General features: G+C 47.9%; 1 protein-coding gene across 1 annotated transcript in view; it reads right to left on the minus strand.

Moving 5' to 3' along the window:
• Positions 1–20,935, minus strand: part of fras1 (Fraser extracellular matrix complex subunit 1) — a 642,015-nt gene that overhangs the window by 134,550 nt on the left and 486,530 nt on the right. Inside the window, exon 38 of the mRNA XM_069926766.1 lies at positions 9,821–9,983. Within this exon, the coding sequence (XP_069782867.1) occupies positions 9,821–9,983 (163 nt within the window). The remainder of the gene's footprint in view (positions 1–9,820; positions 9,984–20,935) is intronic.

The following is a 20,935-nucleotide window of genomic DNA, read 5'->3' on the forward strand; positions in this document are numbered from 1 at the left end:
ATTTACCTATACCTCTAGCACGTTTTGAATGGCGGGAGGAAACTGGAGCCTCTGGGGGAAAACCCACGCCGACATGGGGAGAGCATACAAACTCCTTACAGACAGCGCGGGAGTTGAACCCCAGTCCCGATTGCTGGCGCTGTTAAGGATCTGCGCTAACTGCTATGCCAACCGCGCTGCCCTTGATGACATTCAAAGACATTCAACATAAACAGCTGTGACGGGGAGTGTTCATTATTCTTCAGTTAATTTCTGAATAGACAATAAACCACAGAAGCTACCCAACTATTTTTCTGTCCTTTTGCACTAATTCATTAATTTTTTAAAAATAGTGTATTTACAGAAATGTAATTTACAGCAATTTCTGCACCTGTAATGCACAATAATGCTGTTGCCATATAACCATATAACCGTTTACAATACGGAAACAGGGCATGTCGGCCCTTCAAGTCCGTAGCGGTTCACTTGAACAACTCCACTAGCTCCTCCACAAACTCCTGAGGAAGTAGAGGCTCTCTTCATGATGCCATTGGTGTGTCATAAAGATAAAAAATGAAAAATGGGAAAAGCTATGCTCCGGAACTATGAGAAATACAATAAACATGAGGTTATGCATGATACAATATAATTGGTTACACAGGCTATATATCACACCCCAAAAGTTAAATAAATGCATCCCTTCTGTTTTTAAATGTTAGCAGTTGAGGGGGTGGGGGGGGGGGGGGAGATTTGGTGCAAAAGAACAAATTTTGTGACACTGCTCAGGACAATAAATCTGCTTCTGATTCAGAGCAATTCCATTCAATTAGGAGCCCACATCAAGTACAACGCATTTGGGGAGTCACGTGACGTGGTGAGATATCAGAGGTGAGCTCTCAGCCCTCCCCGAATTTGAAAAAAAGAGGTTTAATACATTTACTTTTTTTACAACTTTCTTTGCCTAAATAATATTTGAACCTATTTATTAATGGGGCCAAAGAAGGACTCGCATGGTAGCCTCCCGAGCACTTTAGCAGAAGGAAGGTACAAGGGAACAAGGGTCTTCACCCAGTAAGAAGCCTGTGGAGGAGGTTTGCCCGACCTCCCAATCGGCAGCATCCCTCCCTGGTCCCAGCGCTGCGAGGCCATCGGCACTGGCGATGGAAGGAATTGTGGGGATGGGGGGGACCCTCGATTCAACATGCATATATGCAATTGCACGCCCGCGTGACTCAACAGATTGAATCGAGGAAGAGGAGCCATCACAAAATGGTGACTCCGATGAGGGTTCAGAGGAAATAACTTCAGTAGAAGAAGAATAAGGAGAGGCTGCCAGGGCAATGGAGGAGAGAAAGGCAAAGGAAGTTAAATATAGACGTGCTGTCCATGACGTTTTGAAGGCTTTGGATAGAAAAGATAAAGATACAAATAAGAAACGATAATATTTCGAAAGTAATAGCAAAGATGGAATGGCCTATAGAGTTGTTAAATGAAAGAGTTCATGTTGTTGAAGAAAAGTTTGAAGATGTAAGGTAACCAGTGGACGTTAGCATTTGGGACCAGGAAAACATCAGAATTTGGGACAAAATCAATGTTCCAGAAAATTTTAGCAAGAGAAATAATGTTAAGATTGTCGGCCTTAAGGAAGGCGCTGACCCTATCACATACTTTCAAGACTGGCTACCTCGAACCTTGGGACAGGACAAAGTGGGTGACGACAATTAAATAGAAAGCGTGCACGGATCACCCCTCCCACCCACCTCACTCTTCCAGGCCAGAAGCCTCGCTCTGTGTTGATCAAATGTCTGCGATTTCAGGACCGTGAGAATATTCTTAGCAGCAGCCAAAGGAGGAAAGGTGAGGTGGGGGAAATCGCTCGAATGTGAAGGGGAGAAGATTTTCTTCGACCCAAACATCTTAAGACGTAGGCGGGAGTTCAACCCTTTAAAAGATGCTTAACGGAAAAAGAGTGATGAGCTTGTTTTGTGCCATCCTGGCACCCTGAAGTTTATGATACCAAATGGCGAAAACAGATTCTTTACAGATATAAAACATGCTATAGACTTTGTTAATGAACTGCAGGACTTGAGGACCAACAGAATTTAGATGATGGCAATAATCTTTATATTTGTATGTAATATTTCAAATATTCCTCTTGTAAATAAGGGAAAAAATTTATCCTGAACCTTATCCACAACTTTCAAACATTTTGTCACTGTGACAAATTATTTAGAGGTGGCTTGGGAGGAATTGCTAGAGCAGCTTGCAAACATACATTTTAAAACACAGAATTTTTGCAGGACTTTGGCAGAGTGTTTTTTGCAGGAAGAGCAACCAAGTTGCAGAATACAGCTGGCCTAGGAGAGCATGTGATCTTTGCAGGCAGGAGCAGAACAGTTTTGCTTTAAGAGAGGGAGGGAGTGAAACAGAGAGGAGAGGCACAGAAATCAGTTCCACAAGGACAAAGCTGGCAAACTTTGGAAGGCTGCCTGGTCGAAGGAGAAGACTGGCGGTCTGAAAGGTGACCTGAAAGAAAGAGGATCATCTGGAGAACCCTGAAGGGGGCAAGTTTTGTCAGTAAGGCTGATTGAGAAGGAATCAGTTGCACATCTCCTGGAAAAGTAATCTCTCTCTGAAAACAAGCAAGAACCCTCCTGAGTGGTAACCATTTGCCTGTTAAGCACCAAAGCCTGGTGAACTTTGCTAATGCTAACTTCTGTGCACAGTACAAGAATTGCCTGCAACCAGTGAGATTGGACTGTGATCTAAAGAACTTTTCTAACCTTAAATATACATTACACACACCTGCGCTTAGTATTAGAGGAGGGTTTCAGTGGGTTAGGTAGGTTAAGTAAGTAGGTTAAGTAATAAGTTAAAGTTTAATTCTGTTTTCTTGTTCAAATATAATGGAAAAACTACTTTTGTTTAAGTGACCCTGTGTTGTGGTGCATCTCTATTGCTGCTGGTTTTTGGGGTCCTCTCGACTCCGTAACATTTTATGGGGGATCATCTTTTAGGATTTGAACATTGCAATTTGGAGATTTATTAGTTAATTGGGTTTTACTTTGCAAGCTATTGTGTCTGAAATTTTTGCATGCTAACTTAAAACTGGTGCCTGGAAAAAGAGCAGCAATGGAAGTTGATACATTTTTGATATAACCATCACCTGCAGAGCAGCAGAGCAAGAGATAAGAGGAACTGATGGCAATTTCTAAGGCACTGAAAATTACTGAATTGGATGAGGAAAGTACAAATTCAGAGGATTTTAGTGAAATATTATATAGGTGAGGGTAAATTTGTTCAGAAGGACTTAGAAGATTTTCCAGAGGATTGATCTGGTGAGTTGCAATTGGACTTGGAGAAATTGAGGATGGTGGAAGAAAGAGAAAAATTGAGGGTGCAAGAGAAACGTTATTCTGAGTTGAGGAGACAACAATATCAGGCAGAGAAAGCTGAAAAACAGAGGATGTATGTTAGAGTTAGTTGAAAGACAGATTAAATTAGAGAGGATGAAAATTGAGAGGGAGGAAAGTACGAAAGCTGAAGCTGTAACTCCTGGTGAGAGGTTTTTGCTGAGTAGAGAGGTCAATCTAGTGCCTCCTTTTGATAAAGGAGATATAGATACCTATTTTCAGCTTTTTGAAAAGGTTTCTGAGAGTTCAAAATGGCCAAAAGAGAAGTGGACTTTAATGCTCTAAAGCGTATTGAAGGGAAAAGCACAAATTGCATACTCTAGCTTGACTGCATAGCAAGTAGAAAATTATGATACGGTTAAGCAAGCAGTATTGAAAGCTTATGAGTTGGTTCCAGAAGCGTATAGGAGTTTGATAAAAACATGGAATTAATCTTACGTGGATTTTGCTCTGAAGAAATCTGCTTGTTTTGACTGTTGGTGCGCCTCAAAAGGAATAAACCATGATTTTAGCAGATTGAGAGAATTAATATTAATAAAGGAAATTAAAAAGTCTGTACCAAAGGAGATTAAATTATACCTGGATGAGAGTGACGTGGGGACGTGGCAACAGGAGGCTAGATTAGCGGACGAATTTGCTCTGATACACAAAGATACATTTCATAATAATAGGCATTTTCATAGAGCTAATGTGGAACAGATTAATAAACCTGTTCATAAGGTTAATGTGGAGCAGGATAGTAGGCCTGAAATGTCTGGAGAAAATGTTAAAAGAAAAGATGAAGAAAAGGACAGAACTTCTGCAGTTGTATGTCATTTTTGTAGAAACCTGGTCATGTGATTGTAAATTGTCTAGTCTTGAAAAGGAAAAGAGAAAAAGAGGTTTGACCAGAAGCATGTATTCAAACAGTGGAATTTAAGGAGAGCAGAGGTGCCAAACCTGGTAAGGAGGTCATGGATGTTTTCAAGCCTTTTGTGTCAGAGGGCTTTGTCTCAATAAAGGAGGGAGAACCACAGGTTCCAGTTAAAATTCTTAAGAGATACTGGGGTTGCTGTTGTTGGGAAGTGTTTTAACTGTGGATCAAAGGACTGACACAGGGGAAACAACTTTGATAAAAAGTGTTGGAGATGAGGTAGAGTCAATATTGATTCACAAGGTTTTGCTGAATTCAGAATTAGTTAAAGGACGTGTTGTAGTAGGAGTCATTCCAAAGTTACCCATGCAGGGTGTCTCATTTTTGTTGGGGAATGATAAAGTTGGGTCAGTTTTAAGATTGACAAATCGGCCTAGTAAGGATGTGGTTAGAGAGGTTGGTGAGATATATCCTGCATGTGCGGTAACTAGGTCTGTGATGAAGGAAATGATGACATTAAGATAGAGGATACATGATAGAGGAATTAGGGGATATGGGGAGAAGGCAGGTAGGTGGAGTTAGGTCATAAATTAGATCAGCCATGATCATATTGAATGGCGGAGCAGGCTCGATGGGCCATTTTTGGCCTACTCCTGTTCCTACTTCCTATGTTCCTATGACAGCTGAAGAAAATCCAGTTGATAGAGATTTGTCCAGTACTTCTAAAGTACTCTTAAAAGAACAGGGTCAGTGTGAGAGTAAGGATTTCTCTTTGTCAAGGAAAGAGTTAATTCAGCAGCAGAAAATAGATATAGATCTTGCTAGCTTAATGGGGAAAGCAGTAACAGAACAGGAGATTAAAGAAATGGCTTGTGGATATTACTTAAAAGGTGAAGTGTTGATGAGAAAATGGAGAACTCTTGATATTCCAGCTAATGAAGAGTGGGGAGTGATTCATCAGGTGGTTGTTCCTAGAAATTACCAGAAGGAAATATTAGATCCAGCCCACAGTACACCTTTGGGTGGTCATCTTGGTGTAAAGAAAACCATGAATAAGATTTTGAAACAATTTTTCTGGCCTGGTTTGAGGAAAGAGGTTGTAAATTGGTGCGGGACATGTCACGTTTGTCAGGTTGTGGGGAAACCTAACCAGGCTCCTCCAGTGGCTTCATTACAACCTGTTCCTGTTGATGGGGAACCTTTCACTAGAGTTATTGTGGATTGTGTAGGTTCCCTGTTGAAAACTGTCTGGTAATCAGTACTTATTAACAATTATGTGTGCAGCGTCGAGATTTCCAGAGGCTATACCACTGAAAAATATTAAAGCTAAAATGGTGGTAAAGGCTCTGGAAAGATTTTTCACAGTGTTTGGACTACCGAAAGAGATCCAGAGTGATCAAATGTCTAACTTTATGTCTGGGCTGTTTCAACAGTTAGTTTATGAGTTGGGAATAAAACAGATCACTTCATCTGCGAACCATCCTGAAACTCAGGGAGCCTTGGAAATATTTCATTCTACTCTTAAAAATATGATGAGAGTTTAATGTGCGGAGAATGGAAAAGATTGGGATGAAGGTATTCATTTATTGTTGTTTGCAGCAAGGGAGAGTGTGCAGGAGTCATTAGGTTTAAGTGCCTTTGAAATTGTGTTTGGACATCAGGTTAGAGGACCTTTAATGTTGATAAAAGAACAGTGGGTTAATGAGAATGTATTGTTGAATTTGCTAGATTAAGGATAGGTTACAAAAAGTATGGACTTTGGCTCAAGAGAATTTAGAAATGGCTCAGGGTAAAATGAAACGTTTATTTGACAGGAAAGCTCAGGTGAGAAATTTAAGACAGGAAGTAAAGTTTCCAACACATGACAATCCTTTGAAAGCTAGATTTTCTGGACCATACTCTAGGCACTTTCAGGTGGCCAACTGACCCACTTGTAAAGCTGCATATTTTGGCAAAATGCTGCTGTGAGAAGGCCACGTGAATGTGTAGGAGGCGCCTGCAAAGCGAGTTTGGTAACCCTCCTCCAAGAGGGATAATTCCCGCGGCACAGTGGCCTCCCCAGCCATCTGAATGCAGCTGCCTAAAAGTGTTCACCAAGTCTAGGGGTGGGGGGTGGGTCGTGTAGTGGACCGCTAACTGGTACGCGACCCGGTACACAAAATGGCAGACGAACGCAGTGACCATGTAGACCCTGCAGGGGCTAATGACCTTCATCCCAGGTGATCACTTGCGCAGCGGGAAACAATGAGCAATGGCGGGAATGCCACCCAATCAGAGATCGGCGCTGCCGTGACATCACTCCTGTCATCAGCAGCGGGAGAGAATATTAACACAGCTGCAAGTGCAATAAATCAATCTTCGATTTCAACTTCTTGTGTGTGCGCCATTTTTTCCACACCTGGAGGTAGTGTGCACGCAATATAATCATCATACAGACCAATTTCTTTATTGAATGTGGACTATAAAATACTAGCCAAAGCTTTGGCAAACAAGATTGGCAAACTTTTTGCCAAAATTGATAAATAAGGATCCAACAGGATTTGTTACTTAAAGGTAATCAGTGGACAATGTAAATAGATTGTGTCATATAAATCATTTGGCCCAGAAAAGAGGTGACTTAGTGCGGCTGTTGCCTTGGATGCGGAAAAGGCTTTTGATAGACTGGAGTGGGATTTTCTTTGTAAAGTACTGGAAAGATTTGGATTAGGTCAACACTTTATAAATTGGATTTGTGCCCTATACAATGAACCAAAGGCCAGAGTTGTGACAAATGGGCAAGTATCTCCAGCATTCCCACTGTCCAGATCTAGCAGACAAAGATGTCCATTATCTCTGGCTCCTTCTACATTGGATATCGAATTTTTGGCGGAAATTGTTGGACAACATCCAGACATCAAGGGTTCAGAGGTTAATCAAGATGAACACATCAGCGTGTTTGCAGATGATTTATTAATATCACCATATCACCATATACAGCACAGAACAGGCCAGTAATATATCTGGCAAAACTGGAAATTTCTTTGCAAAAGCTGTATTTGCAACTGGAAGATTATGGGAGAATCTCTGGGTATAAAATAAATTGGGACAAAAGTGAGATTATGCTGTTAATTGATAGGGATTATGCACATTGTCAAAGAAATACGCAATTTAGATGGCCAAAGAATGGGATTAATATGGGGATTAAAACAGATAACATTTGAAAAATTTATATAAAATGAATGATCTCCCCCTGCTTAAGAAGGTTGGGGAAGATTTTAAAAGATTGAAGAAGATTTAAGTCAATGGACAACTCTTCCGTAACTTTGATTGGAAGAGTTAATTGGGTTAAAATGAATATATTCCCCCATGTACCTCTTCCAATACCATTACCACAGAAGTTTTTTTAAAAATTTGAATGAATTGGTTAGGAAGTTTCTTTGGGAAGTTAAGTTACTCAGAATCTTCATGAAAGAATTAACTTGGAAATACCATATGGGGAGGTTTGTAACTCCCGAATTTTAAATATTACTATAGGGCAGCCCAGATGAAATCTGTCACTTCCCTCTTTGATGGAAGAGACAAGACTTCATAGGTGGAAAGTAAACACATAAAGTTGGTAAGTGAGTAGCAAAAGATCTGATATAGTAATGGGATGCTAAATCTATTTCTAGTGGAAAAGAAGCATCTCTAATAAAACATATTTTGAATATTTAGTATAAACTGAATAATTGGAACAAAGAGAAAAATATTTTCCAAAAAAGCTCTTGATTCAAAATAGATGAGTTCCTTTAACAATGGATAATAACATTCTGCATATCTGGTCGCAGAAAGGGATCGGGCATGTCAAAGATTGTCACATACAAGGGCAACATATGTCATTTGAGCAGTAGAAGAATATAAATAATATTCCTAACAACACAATCTTCTGCTACTTTCAATTAAGAGCGTTTTTCATAGATGAATTAGTTCTGGTGATGATGTCACCACTGTGCAGTGAAATAGAGATTCTGATTTGAAAGGGGATCAGAGGGAAGTTTACATCTTCAGTGCATTCCTCACTTTAGATGGGAACTCCCAAACAGGAGTTATATAAATCAAAATAAAGACGGGAATCAGGCTTGGTGATAAAAACTGATCCTATTTCTGTCAGGACAACATGACCAATACAATCAATGTAAGATATAGACTGGTGCAATATAACATCTGGCATCTGCGATATCTTACCCTGCAGAAATTACGTAACTTAAATTGTAATATATCAGATTTATGTTTTAGATGTGGTGAAGAAATGGGAACCTTTTTACATTCCACCTGGTCATGCTCTGCAGTGCAACCATTTTGGGAAAATTTAAGAATTCAATTAGACCAGATTATTGGGAAACAATTGCCCCAAAGTCCAGAATTGTTCCTCCTGGGAAATATTTTGGGGATAAGAGCCAAAATGAGGCTGTCCAAGTACCAAATTACAATGATGGTGGCCAGGAAATGCATTGCGGTCACTTGGAAGTCTGATTCCCTTCTGGAACTAGCCCAATGGAATGCAGAAGGGCAGAGTTGTGTCCCCCTGGAGAGAATTACTTACAATCTAAGGAAGAAGTTTAACATGTTTTTGCAGGTACGGCAGCCATACTTGCAGAACGCCGGGTTGAATATTTAGGGATACTTATTCTGTTCTTGAGTTCTACGTCCTTGTTCTTTCTCCTCTTTGAGATTGAAGCAGGAAAAGGAATGAGATCCTTGGGTGGATCCCAGATCCCGACCGTAGCTCCACTTTTCTGTTTATTTTATTACATTTTTCAATTTTAGGGTTTTGTTTAGGAGGGAAGGGGCTGTTTGGAGATATAGACAATTTGTTCCATTGATTTTCTCTTTTCAATTTATGTATTTAAGTAATGGTTATTTCTTGATGCATGTTTGACTACAAAATTAAAATGAAACATTAAAAAAAAAGGCACAACGCATTCATGCATGGAAGCACAGGAAAACGAGGCAGGAGTGGTCCACGCTGCTGTCTCGCTGCCCCTCCCCCCCATACCCCCATGCATGCTCCCTCACGATTGTGTCTGATCTTTACTTCAGAATCTTACACAAACCCCATGATTCACTTAAATCGTAAGTCGGAGCTTCAACCTTCCAGTGCCTCAGAATTGAGTTTTGGCCACTTCAGTAACCAGCTGGTTCAACAGAAATAGAAAGCTGTCTCGTTAATACTCTGTGTTTGAGGTGGAAGCCACATACCGTTTTAGTACAATGGGATTATCACTGTAAGGGATAGTAAAGACAGGAGGAGCTGAATGGTCAGTTATAATTTAACAAAAGTGCCAAGCACAACACAAGACACACGCACACACACACACATACACACACACATACACACACACGCACACATGCACACACACACACACACACACACACACACACACACACACCTGCTCAGAGTGAGGAGAGATTTAGAGATTTAGTTTAAAGATTAAGACTATAGTTTTAGAGTAAAAAAATTAAATTAGCTATTTAAAAATATTGTCTGGTTCATTGTTACGCGTGGTTTTTTGCAACTTAACCAACAATCTATACCATAGTTTTAGTTTATACTCACAGTAACTTCATCTCTGACATTTACAAGTGGTGAGAGGTTCTTGTTGTCAGTAATGGTAATGGTAAACATTTGGTTGTCGAGATAGTAGTTATCAACATCATAGACGGTGAAGTAGAAAATATCAGTGACTGGTTGACTGTTGATATCAAAATCAGTTGTGTATCTGTTTGGATGAGGAATAAGTACACGGATGGTAAAATTGCAACTTAACATTTAGATAAAACAAAGTTTTATTATCAAATCAAATCCCATATATGTTATAAATACATTAGAATCAGGATTTATTGTCATGAACAAGTCATGAAATGCAATGTTTTGCAGCAACATCACAGTGTAAACGTTCATATTATAACCATCTTACAGCAATAATATATAAAAATAACAGTTCACGAAAAGTAAGGCAGCATTTGGTTCATTGATTATTCAGGAATCTGATGGCAGCAGGAAAGAAGCTGTTCTTGTGCCGCTGAGTGCTTGTCTTTAGGCTCCTGTACCTTTATACCGAGGGTAGCAGAGTGAAGAGGGCATGGCCTGTGTGGTGGGGGGTCTTTGAGGATAGAGGCTGCTTTTTTAAGACACCGCCGCCTCATGCAGTTGTCCTCGATGGAGTGGTCTGGTGCCTGTGATGTCACAGGCCGAGTTAACGACCCTCTGGAGTTTATTCTTGTCCTGAGAGTTTGCGCCACCATACCAGACAGTGATGCAACCAGCCCGAATGCTCTCCACACTACACCTGTAGAAGTTTACAAGAGTCTTCAGTGACATACTGAATCTCCTCAGACACCTGCCAAAGTGTAGCTGCTGGTGAGCCTTCTTTGCCATTGCATCAACGTGCAAGCTCCAGGACAGATCCTCAGAGATGTTGACATCCAGGAATTTGAAGTTCTTGACCCTCTCCACTACTGAGCCCTTGATGAGGACTGCATCGTCTTCCCCTGGCTCCCTCTAGAAGTCCACAATCATCTCCTTAGTTTTCACAACACATGGCAATCAACAGACATTATTGCATGCTATCATGTATATTAAGATTCATCATAGTTAGAATCGTTGTCCAGCTCCAATTTCTGCTTGAAGGAATTTAATAATGCCTTGGTTTATCATTTTACTGGCAAGAAACATATCTAAGGTGGTAATTTACAATAAAATAAAAGTTAAAAACATCCCACACAATAAAGTTAAACAGGAAAGTTTGCAGACACCGTGATTGCAGTGCAATACACTCTCCAACCAGATGGCATTAACATCGATTTCTCCAGTTTCCGTTAAACCCCTCCCCTGAATATCCCTCTTTCCCCATGTCTCCTTTCCTCAAACTCCCCCACCCCTTTCCCTTCCCTCTCCATTCAGGGAGCTACCCCTCACTTCCCAGTTCTTTTCCACTTCTACCCTCCCACACATATCCACCTGTGATCTCTTACCTGTTAGACTGCAGTCCTCCCCCTGCCCCTTCCTCCCACCCATATCCACCTGTAATCTCTTACCTGTTAGCCTGCAGTCCTCCCCCTGCCTCTTCCACCCATATCCACCTCTGATCTACCTGTTGCCCCTTCCTCTTCTTCCCACCCATATCCACCTGTGATCTCTTACCTGTTAGCCTGCAGTCCTCCCCCTGCCCCTTCCTCCCACCCATATCCACCTGTAATCTCTTACCTGTTAGCCTGTAGTCCTCCCCTGCCCCTTCCTCCCACCAATATCCACCTGTGATCTCTTACCTGTCAGCCCACAATCCTCCCCCTGCCCCTTCCTCCCACCAATATCCACCTGTGATCTCATACGTGTTAGCCTGTAGTCCTCCCCTGCCCTTCCTCCCACCAATATCCACCTGTGATCTCTTACCTGTCAGCCCACAATCCTACCCCTGCCCCTTCCTCCCACCCATATCCACCTGTGATCTCATACCTGTTAGCCTGTAGTCCTCCCCTGCCCTTTCCTCCCACCAATATCCACCGGTGATCTCTTACCTGTCAGCCCACAATCCTCCCCCTGCCCCTTCCTCCCACCCATATCCACCTGTGATCTCATACCTGTTAGCCTGTAGTCCTCCCCTGCCCCTTCCTCCCACCCATATCCACCTGTGATCTCATACCTGTTAGCCTGTAGTCCTCCCCTGCCCCTTCCTCCCACCCATATCCACCTGTGATCTCTTACCTGTCAGCCCACAATCCTCCCTCTGCCCCTTCCTCCCACCCATAACCACCTGTGATCTCATACCTGTTAGCCTGTAGTCCTCCCCTGCCCCTTCCTCCCACCAATATCCACGTGATCTCTTACCTGTCAGCCCACAATCATCCCCCTGCCCCTTCCTCCCACCCATATCCACATGTGATCTCATACCTGTTAGCCTGTAGTCCTCCCCTGCCCCTTCCTCCCACCCATATCCACCTGTGATCTCATACCTGTCAGCCCACAATCCTCCCCCTGCCCCTTCCTCCCACCCATATCCACCTGTGATCTCATACCTGTCAGCCCACAATCCTCCCCATGCCACTTCCTCCAACCCATATCCACCTGTGATCTCATACCTGTCAGCCCACAATACTCCCCCTGCCACTTCCTCCCACCCATATCCACCTGTGATCTCTTACCTGTCAGCCCACAATCCTCCCCCTGCCCCTTCCTCCCACCCATATCCACCTGTGATCTCATACCTGTCAGCCCACAATCCTCCCCCTGCCCCTTCCTCCCACCCATATCCACCTGTGATCTCATACCTGTTAGACTGTAGTCCTCCCCTTCCTCTTCTTCCCACCCATATCCACCTGTGATCTCTTACCTGTTAGCCTGTAGTCCTCCCCTGCCCCTTCCTCCCACCAATATCCACCTGTGATCTCTTACCTGTCAGCCCACAATCCTCCCCCTGCCCCTTCCTCCCACCAATATCCACCTGTGATCTCATACGTGTTAGCCTGTAGTCCTCCCCTGCCCTTCCTCCCACCAATATCCACCTGTGATCTCTTACCTGTCAGCCCACAATCCTACCCCTGCCCCTTCCTCCCACCCATATCCACCTGTGATCTCATACCTGTTAGCCTGTAGTCCTCCCCTGCCCTTTCCTCCCACCAATATCCACCGGTGATCTCTTACCTGTCAGCCCACAATCCTCCCCCTGCCCCTTCCTCCCACCCATATCCACCTGTGATCTCATACCTGTTAGCCTGTAGTCCTCCCCTGCCCCTTCCTCCCACCCATATCCACCTGTGATCTCATACCTGTTAGCCCGTAGTCCTCCCCTGCCCCTTCCTCCCACCCATATCCACCTGTGATCTCTTACCTGTCAGCCCACAATCCTCCCTCTGCCCCTTCCTCCCACCCATAACCACCTGTGATCTCATACCTGTTAGCCTGTAGTCCTCCCCTGCCCCTTCCTCCCACCAATATCCACGTGATCTCTTACCTGTCAGCCCACAATCATCCCCCTGCCCCTTCCTCCCACCCATATCCACATGTGATCTCATACCTGTTAGCCTGTAGTCCTCCCCTGCCCCTTCCTCCCACCCATATCCACCTGTGATCTCATACCTGTCAGCCCACAATCCTCCCCCTGCCCCTTCCTCCCACCCATATCCACCTGTGATCTCATACCTGTCAGCCCACAATCCTCCCCATGCCACTTCCTCCAACCCATATCCACCTGTGATCTCATACCTGTCAGCCCACAATACTCCCCCTGCCACTTCCTCCCACCCATATCCACCTGTGATCTCTTACCTGTCAGCCCACAATCCTCCCCCTGCCCCTTCCTCCCACCCATATCCACCTGTGATCTCATACCTGTCAGCCCACAATCCTCCCCCTGCCCCTTCCTCCCACCCATATCCACCTGTGATCTCATACCTGTTAGACTGTAGTCCTACCCTTCCTCTTCTTCCCACCCATATCCACCTGTGATCTCTTACCTGTTAGCCTGTAGTCCTACCCTGCCCATTCCTCCCACCAATATCCACCTGTGATCTCTTACCTGTCAGCCCACAATCCTCCCCCTGCCCCTTCCTCCCACCCATATCCACCTGTGATCTCATACCTGTTAGCCTGTAGTCCTCCCATGCCCCTTCCTCCCACACATATCCACCTGTAATCTCTTACCTGTTAGCCTGTAGTCCTCCCCTGCCCCTACCTCCCACCCATATCCACCTGTGATCTCTTACCTGTCAGCCCACAATCCTCCCCCTGCCCCTTCCTCCCACCCATATCCACCTGTGATCTCATACCTGTTAGCCTGTAGTCCTCCCCCTGCCCCTTCCTCCCACACATATCCACCTGTAATCTCTTACCTGTTAGCCTGTAGTCCTCCCCTGCCCCTTCCTCCCACCAATATCCACCTGTGATCTCTTACCTGTCAGCCCACAATCCTCCCCCTGCCCCTTCCTCCCACCCATATCCACCTGTGATCTCATACGTGTTAGCCTGTAGTCCTCCCCTGCCCTTCCTCCCACCAATATCCACCTGTGATCTCTTACCTGTCAGCCCACAATCCTCCCCCTGCCCGTTCCTCCCACCCATATCCACCTGTGAACTCATACCTGTTAGCCTGTAGTCCTCCCCTGCCCCTTCCTCCCACCCATATCCACCTGTGATCTCATACCTGTCAGCCCACAATCCTCCCCCTGCCCCTTCCTCCCACCCATATCCACCTGTGATCTCATACCTGTTAGCCTGTAGTCCTCCCCCTGCCCCTTCCTCCCACCCATATCCACCTGTGATCTCATACCTGTTAGCCTGTAGTCCTCCCCTGCCCCTTCCTCCCACCCATATCCACCTGTGATCTCATACCTGTCAGCCCACAATCATCCCCCTGCCCCTTCCTCCCACCCATATCCACCTGTGATCTCATACCTGTTAGCCTGTAGTCCTCCCCTGCCCCTTCCTCCCATCCATATCCACCTGTGATCTCTTACCTGTCAGCCCACAATCCTCCCCCTGCCCCTTCCTCCCACCCATATCCACCTGTGATCACATACCTGTTAGCCTGTAGTCCTCCCCTGCCCCTTCCTCCCACCCATATCCACCTGTGATCTCATACCTGTTAGCCTGTAGTACTCCCCTGCCCCTTCCACCCACCCATATCCACCTGTGATCTCTTACTTGTCAGCACACAATCCTCCTCCTGCCGCTTCCTCCCACCCATATCCACCTGTGATCTCATACCTGTCAGCCCACAATCCTCCCCCTGCCCTTCCTCCCACCCATATCCACCTGTGATCTCTTACCTGTCAGCCCACAATCCTCCCCCTGCCCCTTCCATCCACCCATATCCACCTGTGATCTCATACCTGTTAGCCTGTAGTCCTCCCCCTGCCCCTTCCTCCCACCCATATCCACCTGTGATCTCATACCTGTCAGCCCACAATCCTCCCCCTGCCCTTCCTCCCACCCATATCCACCTGTGATCTCTTACCTGTCAGCCCACAATCCGCCCCCTGCCCCTTCCTCCCACCCATATCCACCTGTGATCTCATACCTGTCAGCCCACAATCCTCCCCCTGCCCCTTCCTCCCACCCATATCCACCTGTGATCTCATACCTGTTAGCCTGTAGTCCTCCCCCTGCCCCTTCCTCCCACCCATATCCACCTGTAATCTCTTACCTGTTAGCCTGTAGTCCTCCCCTGCCCCTTCCTCCCACCAATATCCACCTGTGATCTCTTACCTGTCAGCCCACAATCCTCCCCCTGCACCTTCCTCCCACCCATATCCACCTGTGATCTCATACCTGTTAGCCTGTAGTCCTCCCCTGCCCCTTCCTCCCACCCATATCCACCTGTGATCTCATACCTGTCATCCCACAATCCTCCCCCTGCCCTTTCCTCCCACCCATATCCACCTGTGATCTCATACCTGTTAGCCTGTAGTCCTCCCCCTGCCCCTTCCTCCCACCCATATCCACCTGTGAACTCATACCTGTTAGCCTGTAGTCCTCCCCTGCCCCTTCCTCCCACCCATATCCACCTGTGATCTCATACCTGTCAGCCCACAATCCTCCCCCTGCCCCTTCCTCCCACCCATATCCACCTGTGATCTCATACCTGTTAGCCTGTAGTCCTCCCCCTGCCCCTTCCTCCCACCCATATCCACCTGTGATCTCATACCTGTTAGCCTGTAGTCCTCCCCTGCACCTTCCTCCCACCCATATCCACCTGTGATCTCATACCTGTCAGCCCACAATCCTCCCCCTGCCCCTTCCTCCCACCCATATCCACCTGTGATCTCATACCTGTTAGCCTGTAGTCCTCCCCTGCCCCTTCCTCCCATCCATATCCACCTGTGATCTCTTACCTGTCAGCCCACAATCCTCCCCCTGCCCCTTCCTCCCACCCATATCCACCTGTGATCTCATACCTGTTAGCCTGTAGTCCTCCCCTGCCCCTTCCTCCCACCCATATCCACCTGTGATCTCACACCTGTTAGCCTGTAGTCCTCCCCTGCCCCTTCCACCCATATCCACCTGTGATCTCTTACCTGTCAGCCCACAATCCTCCCCCTGCCGCTTCCTCCCACCCATATCCACCTATCTCATACCTGTCAGCCCACAATCCTCCCTCTGCCCTTCCTCCCACCCATATCCACCTGTGATCTCTTACCTGTCAGCCCACAATCCTCCCCCCTGCCCCTTCCTCCCACCCATATCCACCTGTGATCTCATACCTGTCAGCCCACAATCCTCCCCCTGCCCCTTCCTCCCACCCATATACACCTGTGATCTCATACCTGTCAGCCCACAATCTTCCCCCTGCCCTTCCTCCCACCCATATCCACCTGTGATCTCTTACCTGTCAGCCCACAATCCTCCCCCTGCCCCTTCCTCCCACCCATATCCACCTGTGATCTCATACCTGTCAGCCCACAATCCTCCCCCTGCCCCTTCCTCCCACCCATATCCACCTGTGATCTCATACCTGTTAGCCTGTAGTCCTCCCCCTGCCCCTTCCTCCCACCCATATCCACCTGTAATCTCTTACCTGTTAGCCTGTAGTCCTCCCCTGCCCCTTCCTCCCACCAATATCCACCTGTGATCTCTTACCTGTCAGCCCACAATCCTCCCCCTGCTCCTTCCTCCCACCCATATCCACCTGTGATCTCATACCTGTTAGCCTGTAGTCCTCCCCTGCCCCTTCCTCCCACCTATATCCACCTGTGATCTCATACCTGTCATCCCACAATCCTCCCCCTGCCCCTTCCTCCCACCCATATCCACCTGTGATCTCATACCTGTTAGCCTGTAGTCCTCCCCCTGCCCCTTCCTCCCACCCATATCCACCTGTGAACTCATACCTGTTAGCCTGTAGTCCTCCCCTGCCCCTTCCTCCCACCCATATCCACCTGTGATCTCATACCTGTTAGCCTGTAGTCCTCCCCTTCCCCTTCCTCCCACCCATATCCACCTGTGATCTCATACCTGTCAGCCCACAATCTTCCCCCTGCCCCTTCCTCCCACCCATATCCACCTGTGATCTCATACCTGTTAGCCTGTAGTCCTCCCCTGCCCCTTCCTCCCATCCATATCCACCTGTGATCTCTTACCTGTCAGCCCTCAATCCTCCCCCTGCCCCTTCCTCCCACCCATATCCACCTGTGATCTCATACCTGTCAGCCCACAATCCTCCCCCTGCCCCTTCCTCCCACCCATATCCACCTGTGATCTCATACCTGTTAGCCTGTAGTCCTCCCCTTCCTCTTCTTCCCACCCATATCCACCTGTGATCTCATACCTGTTAGCCTGTAGTCCTCCCCTTCCTCTTCTTCCCACCCATATCCACCTGTGATCTCTTACCTGTTAGCCTGTAGTCCTCCCCTGCCCTTTCCTCCCACCAATATCCACCTGTGATCTCTTACCTGTCAGCCCACAATCCTCCCCCTGCCCCTTCCTCCCACCCATATCCACCTGTGATCTCATACCTGTTAGCCTGTAGTCCTCCCTTGCCCCTTCCTCCCACCAATATCCACCTGTGATCTCTTACCTGTCAGCCCACAATCCTCCCCCTGCCCCTTCCTCCCACCCATATCCACCTGTGATCTCATACCTGTTAGCCTGTAGTCCTCCCCCTGCCCCTTCCTCCCACCCATATCCACCTGTAATCTCTTACCGGTTAGCCTGTAGTCCTCCCCTGCCACTTTCTCCCACCAATATCCACCCGTGATCTCTTACCTGTCAGCCCACAATCCTCCCCCTGCCCCTTCCTCCCACCCATATCCACCTGTGATCTCATACCTGTCAGCCCACAATCCTCCCCCTGCCCCTTCCTCCCACCCATATCCACCTGTGATCTCATACCTGTTAGCCTGTAGTCCTCCCCTGCCCCTTCCTCCCACCCATATCCACCTGTGATCTCATACCTGTCAGCCCACAATCCTCCCCCTGCCCCTTCCTCCCACCCATATCCACCTGTGATGTCATACCTGTTAGCCTGTAGTCCTCCCCCTGCCCCTTCTTCCCACCCATATCCACCTGTGATCTCTTACCTGTTAGCCTGTAGTCCTCCCCTGCCCCTTCCTCCCACCCATATCCACCTGTGATCTCATACCTGTCAGCCCACAATCCTCCCCCTGCCTCTTCCTCCCACCCATATCCACCTGTGATCTCATACCTGTTAGCCTGTAGTCCTCCCCTGCCCCTTCCTCCCACCCATATCCACCTGTGATCTCATACCTGTCATCCCACAATCCTCCCCCTGCCCTTTCCTCCCACCCATATCCACCTGTGATCTCATACCTGTTAGCCTGTAGTCCTCCCCCTGCCCCTTCCTCCCACCCATATCCACCTGTGAACTCATACCTGTTAGCCTGTAGTCCTCCCCTGCCCCTTCCTCCCACCCATATCCACCTGTGATCTCATACCTGTCAGCCCACAATCCTCCCCCTGCCCCTTCCTCCCACCCATATCCACCTGTGATCTCATACCTGTTAGCCTGTAGTCCTCCCCTTGCCCCTTCCTCCCACCCATATCCACCTGTGATCTCATACCTGTCAGCCCACAATCCTCCCCCTGCCCCTTCCTCCCACCCATATCCACCTGTGATCTCATACCTGTTAGCCTGTAGTCCTCCCCTGCACCTTCCTCCCACCCATATCCACCTGTGATCTCATACCTGTCAGCCCACAATCCTCCCCCTGCCCCTTCCTCCCACCCATATCCACCTGTGATCTCATACCTGTTAGCCTGTAGTCCTCCCCTGCCCCTTCCTCCCACCCATATCCACCTGATCTCATACCTTTTAGCCTGTAGTCCTCCCCTGCCCCTTCCACCCACCCATATCCACCTGTGATCTCTTACCTGTCAGCCCACAATCCTCCCCCTGCCGCTTCCTCCCACCCATATCCACCTGTGATCTCATACCTGTCAGCCCACAATCCTCCCTCTGCCCTTCCTCCCACCCATATCCACCTGTGATCTCTTACCTGTCAGCCCACAATCCTCCCCCTGCCCCTTCCTCCCACCCATATCCACCTGTGATCTCATACCTGTCAGCCCACAATCCTCCCCCTGCCCCTTCCTCCCACCCATATACACCTGTGATCTCATACCTGTCAGCCCACAATCCTCCCCCTGCCCTTCCTCCCACCCATATCCACCTGTGATCTCTTACCTGTCAGCCCACAATCCTCCCCCTGCCCCTTCCTCCCACCCATATCCACCTGTGATCTCATACCTGTCAGCCCACAATCCTCCCCCTGCCCCTTCCTCCCACCCATATCCACCTGTGATCTCATACCTGTTAGCCTGTAGTCCTCCCCCTGCCCCTTCCTCCCACCCATATCCACCTGTAATCTCTTACCTGTTAGCCTGTAGTCCTCCCCTGCCCCTTCCTCCCACCAATATCCACCTGTGATCTCTTACCTGTCAGCCCACAATCCTCCCCCTGCACCTTCCTCCCACCCATATCCACCTGTGATCTCATACCTGTTAGCCTGTAGTCCTCCCCTGCCCCTTCCTCCCACCTATATCCACCTGTGATCTCATACCTGTCATCCCACAATCCTCCCCCTGCCCCTTCCTCCCACCCATATCCACCTGTGATCTCATACCTGTTAGCCTGTAGTCCTCCCCCTGCCCCTTCCTCCCACCCATATCCACCTGTGAACTCATACCTGTTAGCCTGTAGTCCTCCCCTGCCCCTTCCTCCCACCCATATCCACCTGTGATCTCATACCTGTTAGCCTGTAGTCCTCCCCTTCCCCTTCCTCCCACCCATATCCACCTGTGATCTCATACCTGTCAGCCCACAATCTTCCCCCTGCCCCTTCCTCCCACCCATATCCACCTGTAATCTCATACCTGTTAGCCTGTAGTCCTCCCCTGCCCCTTCCTCCCACCCATATCCACCTGTGATCTCATACCTGTTAGCCTGTAGTCCTCCCCTGCCCCTTCCACCCACCCATATCCACCTGTGATCTCTTACCTGTCAGCCCACAATCCTCCCCCTGCCGCTTCCTCCCACCCATATCCACCTGTGATCTCATACCTGTCAGCCCACAATCCTCCCCCTGCCCTTCCTCCCACCCATATCCACCTGTGATCTCTTACCTGTCAGCCCACAATCCTCCCCCTGCCCCTTCCTCCCACCCATATCTACCTGTGATCTCATACCTGTCAGCCCACAATCCTCCCCCTGCCCCTTCCTCCCACCCATATCTACCTGTGATCTCATACCTGTCAGCCCACAATCCTCCCCCTGCCCTTCCTCTTACCCATATCCACCTGTGATCTCTTACCTGTCAGCCCACAATCCTCCCCCTGCCCCTTCCTCCCACCCATATCCACCTGTGATCTCATACCTGTCAGCCCACAATCCTCCCCCTGCCCCTTCCTCCCACCCATATCCACCTGTGATCTCATACCTGTTAGCCTGTAGTCCTCCCCCTCTTCTTCCAACCCATATCCACCTGTGATCTCATACCTGTTAGCCTGTAGTCCTCCCCTTCCTCTTCTTCCCACCCATATCCACCTGTGTTCTCTTACCTGTTAGCCTGTAGTCCTCCCCTGCCCCTTCCTCCCACCAATATCCACCTGTGATCTCTTACCTGTCAGCCCACAATCCTCCCCCTGCCCCTTCCTCCCACCCATATCCACCTGTGATCTCATACCTGTTAGCCTGTAGTCCTCCCCTGCCCCTTCCTCCCA

Source organism: Narcine bancroftii, chromosome 3 (genome assembly GCF_036971445.1).
Source record: "Narcine bancroftii isolate sNarBan1 chromosome 3, sNarBan1.hap1, whole genome shotgun sequence".
NCBI classification, from domain to species: domain Eukaryota; kingdom Metazoa; phylum Chordata; class Chondrichthyes; order Torpediniformes; family Narcinidae; genus Narcine; species Narcine bancroftii.